The 10,842-nt window shown below is 52.9% G+C and overlaps 1 protein-coding gene across 1 annotated transcript; it reads right to left on the bottom strand.

Moving 5' to 3' along the window:
• Positions 1–15: 15 nt before the first annotated feature.
• TMEM151B (transmembrane protein 151B) lies at positions 16–9,826 on the bottom strand. The gene is made up of 3 exons (XM_020993886.2): positions 9,378–9,826; positions 5,898–6,338; positions 16–4,436 (listed from the first exon to the last, which is right to left on the bottom strand). Exons 1-3 carry the CDS (start codon positions 9,492–9,494, stop codon positions 3,309–3,311), a joined length of 1,686 nt encoding a protein of 561 aa, XP_020849545.1. The 5' UTR covers positions 9,495–9,826; the 3' UTR covers positions 16–3,308.
• Between the last annotated feature and the right edge of the window lie 1,016 nt (positions 9,827–10,842).

The following is a 10,842-nucleotide window of genomic DNA, read 5'->3' on the forward strand; positions in this document are numbered from 1 at the left end:
AGGCTGTAAATGGAATATATGGCACAGGGCAGGGATTTGAGGAGGAAGGAAGGAGGTACCAAGCTGTTGAGGGAAGTCAGTGAGTCATCTGAAAACTTTATTTTTCCATGTTTGGTTTTACAATCTTTTCACTTGGAGATCCTTAACAGAAAGGCCACAGCGTGATGCACCCAATGGACAGAGCACTGTCCTACCCCCCTCTCGCAATCCCTAGCCCTCATCCCCACCACACTGAGCTTTACAGCTGTGTGTGGCTAGTAAATGCCTGGATCCTACTACCTCCATCTTCCCAGGGTTGCCACCACCCTGTCTACCTACCCTAGGGTATGGGGAGGGCTAGGAAACAGACAAGCTCTCCCCTTCCTGCCCCTCCTGGTGTTTGTCAAAGAAACCAATGGAGAAATGACAATCCTCCCCATCCTGTTACCCTTTCCCCTAGTCCTGGAAGCCCAGAGAAGGGGGTGAGCTCCCTCCCTGGAAAGAAAGCCACAGAGATGTGTCAGTCAGGCAAATCCCTAGGGCAGGGTGTTTGGGGAGAGGGATGGCCGGAGCTGTCTGCCATCCAGCCAATGCCTAGCAGAGCACCAGTGGGGAGTGTGCATGAGTGAGTCCCACAGCTTGTCAGTGCCCGGCCCATCTGTGTGCCTGTGCCACTGTGAGTTGGATTCCATCTCTGTGCAAGAGTGTGAATGTGTGGGTGTGCATGTGTGTGTGCTGCTAGCAGACTTCCTCATCAGAGGAATGAGAACATTCAGTGTAAGGTTTAATTTTAGAGATTAATTAATTTCACTGGTTTGAATTTCTCCTGCCAATCAGTAGAATCACCAAGAAAGAACTAAAGGATTCATGTCTCTAAGTCTGTCTTTGTGTGTGTGTGTGTGTGTGTGTTGTGTGTGTGTGTGTGTGTGTCTATATGTGACACCCAAGGCAGGGATGGTGAGTACAGGCAAGGAATGAGGGGTCCAAATCCTGCTCCCCTGATCCCTTTACTTAGCTCATGTCCAGACAAATGGCATTCTGCATTTCCAGCACAACCACTCAGACCCTTTCTGAGGGGAGTGGGCTAGAAGGTTTTCCTTCCTTCTGAGAAACAAGATGTTCTACAAGTTGACAGTAGGAGGAGCAATGTGGAAGGGCATGGGGCTGGCCATGAAGTGGGAGGGGGATCCCCTGCCTCACTACCTAGATCTGACAGATGCCTTTTAGGTGGGGTGAAGAGATGGCTTAGACAGTCTATGGACAGAAGGAGAGAGAGAGAGAGAGTACAGACTCAGGAAAGCAGCCATTGGAATGTGGGTTGTACAACAGGGGGAGATGGGGAGAAGAGTTCCCATAGGAACCTAGTGGACATTCTGGTACCACCTTCTCACAGCCTTCCTTAACCTAGCTAGCTCAGCCCTACATGCACATACACAGGCACACATACATACACCAAGCTAATCAGAGCCAGGCCCTAACACCTTGAAAAACAACTCAGAAACAGTGCCTCCAGAATCTATCCTTCCCCAAACCCTCAATGAGGAGGGTTGTGGGGACAGAGATGATGTTGCATAGATGGAGGCCACAATGAGGGGGCCCAACTGATGTTGCTGGGCCCAAAGTGGGGGAAAGGGGTCCTCTGAGGGAGACAGGAGAGAACAAGGGAAAATTCTAGATCAAGACCTACAGTAACTCATCTCTGGACTGCTTTTGCCTTTCTGCACTAAATCAACAGAGGTGAGCTTGAGCTAGGGACAGACAGTTGGGAGGAGAGGGGTAGCACACAGACATGCAGGCTGAAATAACCAGGGACAGAGAGGAAGTGCTGGGGCCCTTTTGCACCAAAGGACCAGGTTAGTGAATAGAGCTTAGGAGCAGCAGGAATGAAAGTCTGCTAAGCCACAGACAGCAGGAGAATAAAATGGGGGCAGGGCTTGTTCCTGCCTGCCTTAAAGGAACCTAGGATACACAGCAGTGACCCAAGCTTATGTGGCTAGGGCTGCTGAGGGTTGGGGTATAAATACGTTCCTAAAAGCCCCAAAACATTGGAATCCAGAATTTCTCCAGTTTAGTCTTAGGACAAAGCTGTCAGCTCAGGGCATGTGGGGGAGGGGGCACAAAGGGAAGCCCACTCTCCCCTTCTCAATTCTGGTCAGGTTCTCCCCTCCAAATTACACTCCTCCTCTCTCCTGGGTACTCTTCCTCCATCCAGTTCTCTCAGCCCAGATGATTTTGTTCTGTCCTTCTTCCTGGCCAGCATCCTGTGTTTCATCTCACCCACTCAGCCTTCCCTTTAGGGGAGGCCTAGGTGGAGAAACTGAGACCCAAGTGAATTTAGAAAAGGAATCCAGTTGTCCTCTCTTCCTACTATGCAATCTCATTCCTCCTGCAACAAGAGAAAGAGAGCCAAAGGCAGGTAATGTCTCTGTGAAAAGAGTCATACCTCTGGAAGCTAGGACTCCTGGGACCAGAAAGATAAACAAGAGGCTTAAAGGAGGGATAGAAAAGCAGAAAAGAGACTGGCCTGGGGTGGGGTGTGGGCAGAGAGAGGCCAGAGACGGAAGGATCTCAGTATTTTCCAAGGAATTGAAGTGGGGATGTTCAGAGTGCTGAGCTCATCCAAAGACCCTGAATTAAGGGGTCAGAAATCCTTCCCTTCCACTATGTCCCAATAAATTCCAAATGGAGAGAAGTGAGGTAAGAGGGGAAGCCTTTTCCTTCAGGCTTTCCCCAGTATCTTTCCTCCACCCAAGATCTTTCTCTTCCCAGCTCTATAAGAAGGGCCTGCCTCTTCCATGGAGTAGGCTGACAAGGTGTGTTTGGGGGGAGGGGGAGGAAGAAGAGGGAGATAACAGGACCCCATATAACAGTCGGAAAATCTTGTAAAAGGCTGGGTCCCAAGCCTGCTTAGGTGAGGCTGCGTCCCTTTATGCCCTTAGGAACACAGGATTTGGCAAGGGGCAGAGAACGGATCGCTTTGGCCTTGATGGTTGTGAATCCCCCAAATCTCTTCCTCTGAAAATTCTGGGTCAGTCTCCCGCTCCTCCAAGCATACATACATACACGCGCAGGCACACCACCCCTACTCTTTTTGTCTAAGAGGACAGCCAAGGTCTCAGTCCTTTCTGATCTGTCCGATCCCCCTTAAAGCGTGCCCCTTCTTCTTTGTGATCACTCGGACATCCGTGACTCCCCCGGTTGGGGACAGGTGACAAAGTTTGGTGTGGAGCGGGTTGGTGGTGGGAAGGCCCCCCCCCCAGTCTCCTCAATCCTTGCGACACCTCCCCCTCTGCCGCCCACCCCTTCTCGACAGATGGGGGAGGGAAGGGTCACAGTGAGGTCTCCACGCAGGAGCCGTGGCGGTGCAATGGCCGGTGGCTGTGGCCTAAGCACCCCTCCTGCCGGTGGACTATAAGCACTGGAAAGTAGAGCGCGTCGTGATAGGGTGGAGGTGGTCCTCCCTCTTCATCTTCATCGTCCTCGTCGTCGTCGTCGCCACCCATGCTGGCCTGACTGGATAGGCGCGTCTGCTCTGTGGGACAGCTGGCGTCGTTAACGCTCCCGCTCCGGCTCCTCCACAGGCAGCTCCGGCGGGAGCCGTAAAGGCGGCCCAGGGAGAAACGACTCCCGCCACAGCCACCGCTACCCCCTGGACCCCCGACCCCACCCGCGCCCCGGGGACTGGCACAGATGCTGAGCGCACTGCGAGAGAAGATAGACGAGCTGCTGACGGCGCGCTGGCAGTGCTCGCAGCTGCGGCGGTACGGGGCTGCCCCGGCTGCCCCCGAGCCGCCCACGCCACCGTAGCGGCAGGAGGGCGCGTAGCCCCCGCCGGGCCCCCCGCCGCAGCGAGCTCCTAGCCCAGCCAGGTCCATCAGCACGGCCTCAGAATAACTGGGCACCAGCTGCTGGTTGGAGCGGATGTGCCACTCCAGCTCCGTGCTGTCCACCGTGTTGACCCGGGGCAGGCGATGGGTGAGTGGGGGCAGGGACTCGTCGCCGCTCGGGGTGGAGCCGCCGCCGCCCTCTAGCCCAAAGAGCTTCTCTACGTGGTAATGGGCGTATGCCGTGCGGTACTCACTCAGCACCCTCAGCGGCCAGGACAGCGTGAGCAGGGCTGCTGCCCAGAAGGCCGACTGGCAGGCGTACCACGGCGGGCGCGTCGGGTCGGGGAAGGCCACCATGTACTCGCGGAAGTCCACGTTCTTCAGGTGCATACCCTCGCGCGCTTCCATGTAGTCGTCTAGCCCCTCGTTTTCTGCAAAGAAGCGTGCGCGCTGGCACAGGTACGCGTTCTCTGCCTCCACGCTGGCGAAGCTGAAGCACTTGGTGAAGCGCAACCGAGTGGCCGGCGCGCCCTCCAGCCCCACCAATGCCTTGGACACATCGCGGACACCACAGCGAGCGTAGTCAAATTCGGCTTCGGCCACGTGGGTGTTCACTCGTTCGTGGTAGACCTAAGGCCATGGAGTGGGGTGGGGTGGGGTGGGGTGGGGTGGGGAAGGGAAGGAAAAAGGGGAAAAGATTGAAGTAGGGTTCAGAAGTTGGAAGCTCCACTCTCCTTCCTGCATGAGTCCCTTCCTCTTTCTGGCCTTAAGATCCTTATAGGTAAAACAAGGAGGTCAGCCCAGATGGTCCCTGAGACCCCTTCCAGCTCTGATACTCTATAATCTTGATCCCCTTCGCTCTATCCTCCATCCACACTGGAGCCTGTATCTCTTCGTCATTTCCCTATCCACCTCCAAGGACCTGCAGTGGATGGGTCCCTAACAATGCTGTCCTTATGAAACTCTAGAACTCGCCAACCTGGCAGTCAAGGGCTCTCCACCAGCCCTGCCTCAGCCTTCCTGTCACACCCACAATATTCAACAGCTCTCCAGTACAACCAAACTAATTTGCTTCCTGTCCCTTCACTCCTGACATAACTATTCCTCATCCTTAACCCTGCCCTTCAATAACCTTTCCACTGCTTTCCTCCAGCCTGCACCAAACTCCATCCCAGAAAGACTTTCCTGACAAAGCCCCATACATTCTGGTCTCTACCCAGGGAATTCCTTCGGAGTTTAATCCACCAAAGTTTACATGCATTTCCTCGTTTCCCTGCCTTTTAAGGGTGAATAAATTGTGTGTGTGTGTGTGTGTGTGTGTGTGTGTGTGTGTTTAATAGGTGTGTTCTTATTGCAACTAGATAGTGAGCTCTGGGAAGTTGGGGCTGGTGGCTGTATCTTGTCTTTCAAATCAGAAGATCCCTGATTCCCATCCCCCCCACCCCATTAGAACAGGAGGTTCTGAATTGTAGGGACTGTCTCCCTCCATTAAACTGGGTACTTTCTAATGTCTCCATCAGATTGGGGCTCCTCAAAGGGCAATGACTTTCACTCTCAGAAAAGGAACTCTAGGAAGGCAATAAGCCTTTCCCCCATCAGACTGGGAATGTAAGCCCACTGAGGGAAGGAACTGTGTCATTTTTGTATTTGCAGTTTCTAGCAGGGCATCTAGCACACTGTAGTTCTCTAACAAATGATGTTTGAACTTGGACTTCTGAGTTTCCACAGGTTAGGATCTCTCTTCCTCCTAAGATTGGTGGCCCTCCGAGGGTGGGGAATCCCTCAACAAACTGTAGAGTCTACCCAAGAGAACAGTGGTGTCTTCTTTCTTTTTGTAACCCCTGAGATGTCCTGGTAGGGGAAGTCCTCAGGGGGAAAGCTCTCAGTCATTCTGATAGGGTATGCACTGTCACCACACCACCACCAACATTTTATCAGTGCTCACTCCTCCCAGATCTCTCTCCTCCATCATCTTCCTATTCTCCACTCCTACTCACCCCACTACAATAGTGACCTTTCACACTCTCACATTGTATCAGCCTCCTCCCTCTGAGTCCCTTTGAGCCCATGGTCCTGACCCCGCTCCCTTACCTGCGTGGTAGTATAGGCATCCCCGTTTCGGTAACGGGTGACTTGTCGGGTGCGGCGGACATAGTGGTAGCTGATGGCCTTCCACCAAATGCATGGTGTGGCCTGCTGCATGCGACCCACTCGCTCCCGCACACTGCCCACGTCCACACGGTACTGCAGCTCGTGGCGGGCCTGGCAGTGCCAGCATTCCACAAGGTAGACAGCATAGAGCATGAGCAGAAAGGCCAGAGGGATGTAGACATAGCCATTGGAGCAGGGACTGTCGTGGTACATGAGGCTGTTGCCCTGGTAGGCACTGCTGAAGGTGAGGCGAGTCACCGTAGTGACATGGCACCAGGCCACGGCCCCCAAGCAGCCGTACATGAGCAGGGACAGCAACAGGCACTTCCAGTGCGACTCACGGCAAAGGGACTTGGTAAAGGAGGGCTGCACTGGACGCTGCTGCTCAGGGGGGAAGAAGAGGAAAGAGGGATGGAAGAACACAGAAACAACCAACCCAAAAACAAAAAAAAGGCAGCAGACAGATACATAGAGAAGAGGAAGAAACAGATACCCCGCCCCCCAAAATAGAGAGACACAGAGTCAGAAAAAGAAAGAAGTATAGAGAAGAGAAACAGCAACAGTAAAGAAAACAAGCAGTTCAGAAAGGGAGAATAGTCCAGGGAAAGAGAGAGATACAGTCACAAGGAAAGACACAGAAATGGAAAGGGAGAGATGGAAATAGTGAGATGCAGAGAAAAACAGACCGAGAAGCCAGAAACAAAGTCACATGCAGAGAAAGAAATCAAAGAAACATCAGCAAAAAGAAACAGACAGGCACACACACACATACCAGGCAGGAGAAGAGAGATAGAATAGCACAGAGAGAGACAATGGCAAAAAAAAAAGCAGACAAAGAAGATGAAATGGGAGAGGCAGGAGAAAGGGGGAAAAACAGGAGAAAAATAATTAGCAGTGGCTTCCTTGGTGTTGTCCCCACTCCAGGATAGGCACCATGCCCATGCCCTTCCAGGTGCTCCAGACTGGAGGAAAAGGAAGAGGAATGGAAAAGGTAAAATCCTACTGCTTCATTACACACACACACACACACACACACACACACACACACACACACACACACATACAGAGAAGAGAGAGAGAGCGCAAATGGTCCAGTTCTGTTGTAGATATATACCTTTCTAAGTGTGCTTCTTCCACTTACCCCCAAATCCTCAGCTTATATAGTCCTGAGCACCAGTGAGCAGGGAAGGGGGCATTGAGTGAAGCTATACTCTATACTAGTAGGTGATGGTAAACATTTCCCTTTTAAATTCTATTTCCTCTCCTAGGCCCCTATATTTCAACCCTGTCCTCTTCCCTCCCCCATACTTTTACCAATACTGTCTCCTAATGTAGAGCAAGAGGGAGAAAGCCTGGGGTCCCAAGGCAAATGAGAGCCCCAGAGAATAAGAACAGAGATGAAGAAGTGGAATTGGAGCCCCAGAAAACTATGGAACCCAAAGAGAACACTGGGAAGGAGCCAGAGAGGTGGCCGGTGTAGGTGGGACATTCTTTTTCCAGGTGTTTGTCCTGTTCTCCATTTGTGTTCCTTGTACTCATGGTGTGCCCTATGCCTAGAATGAACCACCCTAACCTTCTCCTAATGAAATTCGACCTTTAAAGGCCCAACTCCAGTACTACCCCCTTCACTAACTTCTCTCTACATCTTCCCCAATATCACTCTTCAGAGTTGGAAATGTTCCCTCTTCAGACTTTCTCATCACAACTCATTTAGACCTGTCCTTTTCATTAACCACATATTTGCCTTGAATTATGCTTAATTGTGCACATATCCTTTCCTATCTATTAGAATGCAGACTCCTTGAGGGCAGGGACTGGGATTTCATCTTTGTATGCCTATACTAGCAGAGTGAGGGTACAAAGCTGTAGATGTTTGAGTAAATGAAGGATTTTTGCCTCTTTTGCATTACCATGTAGGAGAGTAATTGCTTAAACTAAGGTTCATCTTCTGCTTAGGGTCTCCTATCCTTCATTATTAGGTAGCTCTTCCTGACATCTGATCTTAATTCTTAGTTCTGCTGGGATTCTCCCTCCCTCATTAGGCTTCCTACCCTGATCCTGAAGTTCTAGCTAATGGAGGAGAGAGAAAAAGAGGAAGGAGTTCAGAGAAGGTCAGAACAAGAAGGGACATTCTAGGGAAAATAGAAAGAAAGAGCCAAGGAGAGTATGAAAAAGGCATGGTATAAAAGGATTCAGAAAGGGTGGGATAATTTAAGCAAAATCTGGAATGAGGAAGAGCTCATGCCTGAAATTAGAGAAAAGATCTGGACATGGGAAAAGTATGAGTGAGTATGTGTGCATAACTATATGTCTGTATATATGTATGTGTGCGCGCATGGTTTTGGGATCATATATTCTCAGGGGGTTGGATGCATGTTTTGTGCCTGTGTTCATAATGATACTGGCAAGTGTGTCTGCATGGTTGTGTACAAATCTATGCATCAGTGTATGTATGTGCAAGAATTAACATGCTTGTGTCTGGGAGGGTGAGGGCTGTTGTGGATATGGTCTGTTTCTTCAAGCTAGTGATTGTGGATTAGCCATTGGAAAGGGGCATTTCTTGACTCTCTTATCTTCCTTGATCCCAACCGTAATCGTGGGGTTTATCCCTTCCCACCCCCACCCCCCAGTGGCATGGCCTAAAACTCTCATAGACACAATACTGAGGTTTGGGGAGAAGCTCTCTGTCCCCAGGGCAATGGGAACGTTGGGAAGGAGGGCTGCCTGCTCCCTCATATACAATGCTAACGACCCTTTCGTGACATCAAGAGGGAATCTTCAGTCTTCATCTTTTATGCCCCCTTCCCTCCTAAGGACTGTCCAGGGTAACCTGTTACCTAAACGAGTTCTCTCCACTACACACCCTTATAATCTTTCTTCCACTGCCATGGACCCTCTGCCCCTTCCCTTCCTGGATGGAACCAACTCCAGATTACCCACCTGTCCCCCGCCCAAAACACAGACACTTTCCACTCCACGTTCTCCAGCCCCATCAGAGAAGCCCCGCCCAGTTTCCCCTCCCCCTCCCCAGGACCCCCGAGCCCCGCCCCTTGCCGCTGCCCCCTTCTCAATACCACGGACAGCTCTGGATAGGGGGAGGGGAAGGGGGGCGCGTATGTGCTGGGCTGCGGATGCAGCCGGCCAGGCTGAGGGGAAGTGGGGGGGGGGCGGAGAGGGCCGCGCTGCGGCAGAACGGGCAGGGGGCCGTATTCAGGGTCAGGTCAGATCCTAGCAGATCGCATCAAGGTCCTGGGAAAGAAGAAGGGGGACGGGGGAGAAGTGCTATGGACCACGGCTGAACCCTACAGGGAGCGGGAAGGCTTGGGGTGGGAGAGATGGAGAGGGACTTGGACGTGGTCCCTCGGCGGATGCGAAAGGAGGTGTTGCTGGGGGAGCAGGGGGCACGGGGATGGTCCTCACCTCCTCTCGGGCGGTGCCCTCCGCCGCCGCCGCCGCCTCCTCCAGGGGCCCGGGGCCGCCACCGCTGCAGCCGCCGCCGCTGCCGCTCTCTCCTGCAGCCGAGCCGGGGGGAGACATGGCGCAGGGTGGGGGGCGCGGAGCTCGGAGCCTCCCTGGGGGCCACCGGGGGCCGGGGGCATCCTGTGCTGGCCTGGAGGTAGGGGAAAGGGGGGCGGGAGGGGGCGGGGCCCTGGCTGCTCCCCACCCCCCGCGGGGGGTGGAGAGGGAGCCGGTGGAGGGCTGTAGGGTTGGAGAGCCGGGTTGGAGAGGGAAAGGCACTGGGGGATGTGGGGTGGGACGGAGGTAAGGGCTAGGGGGGCCGGGCCGGGGCGGAGGGGCCGGGACGGGGGGCAAGTGTCACCTTGAGGCCCTCCCGGCGCCACTCCGCCTCCCTCCCGCTCCCGCCGCCGCCTTTTGTCTGAGCCGGGAGCTCGAGCCAGTGCGCCCCCCCTCTTCCTCCCAGCGCAGCTGAGCCCCGCCTCCGCCCCCCCAACTCCGCCTCCCCCAAAGTCCCACCTAATAATTACCCCTAGTAAAGAGGAGATGCGACAGAGGGGGATCCCAAACTTCCATCCCCCTCTGCACCAGGCAACCGTGCCCACAGTCCCTTCTTTCTCTGGTCCCCTTCTCCCAGCCTGAGAGAGCCTTCTCCTTTGCAGCAACCCTTTTCCCCACTGGCCTGGGTCTCCATGAGGATAGGCAGAGGTCACTCCCCTCCCCAGGATAAAGGCTCTTAAAGATTTGAGTGGATAAAGACCAGGAACAAAAAAAAAAAAGGGGGGGGGAGATTTGATTGAAAGGATACTAGGAGGTACGCTATAGACAAAGGCTAGAACGCCAAAGTCAAACTGCAGGTAGACACCCTACAGAACAAGTCCCCGGCACTGAATGCTAATACAAGGGAGACCAACTAAGCATCTGTACACACACCTCTTAGATCTCCTTCACTTCTGCAGCTCCATAGGTCAAGGTGTGAGTGAAGGCAGGTGAAATGAGGGGGAAAGAACTCAGAATCACTTGCGGCCCTAGACATTGGAAGGTATTCTGGCTCCCCAGGAATATTCCTAGCCCTGGAGAGTGGTCTCCAAACAGTTCAAGCTGCTCTTTACTTTCCTATTCTCCAATCTTCCTCTCTCATTCCCTTGAAGCTAGCTGTGCTGTGGTGTGGAAAGCACAGCATTTGGAATTAGAAGACTTGGATGATAAGCAAATTCAGACTCTTAGTAGCCGAATGCTCTTGGACTATTCATTTCCCCTCTATGGGACTCAGTTTCTTCATCGGTAAAAGAGAGTTGAAGTAGATGAGATCCCTCTTAGCTCTAACATTCTGTGGCCATTTCCAGTTTCCTAGGGAATATCAAGCTTTCACTAAGGCTGCCTTTTAAAATCTTAGACCAAATCATGTCTTTGGCCTTCCCAAGGTCAA

This window comes from Phascolarctos cinereus, unplaced genomic scaffold (assembly GCF_003287225.1).
Source record: "Phascolarctos cinereus isolate Bilbo 61053 unplaced genomic scaffold, phaCin_HiC Scaffold_5;HRSCAF=322, whole genome shotgun sequence".
Lineage (NCBI taxonomy): Eukaryota > Metazoa > Chordata > Mammalia > Diprotodontia > Phascolarctidae > Phascolarctos > Phascolarctos cinereus.

Coding starts and splice junctions, on each gene's coding strand:
- TMEM151B (XM_020993886.2), bottom strand. CDS start 9,494: ATGTCTCCCCCCGGCTCGGCTGCAGGAGAGAGCGGCAGCGGCGGCGGC. Junction 6,339..9,377: donor AGGGCACCGCCCGAGAGGAG/GTGAGGACCATC, acceptor CCCCCTGAGCAG/CAGCGTCCAGTGCAGCCCTC. Junction 4,437..5,897: donor ATGCCTATACTACCACGCAG/GTAAGGGAGCGG, acceptor CCATGGCCTTAG/GTCTACCACGAACGAGTGAA.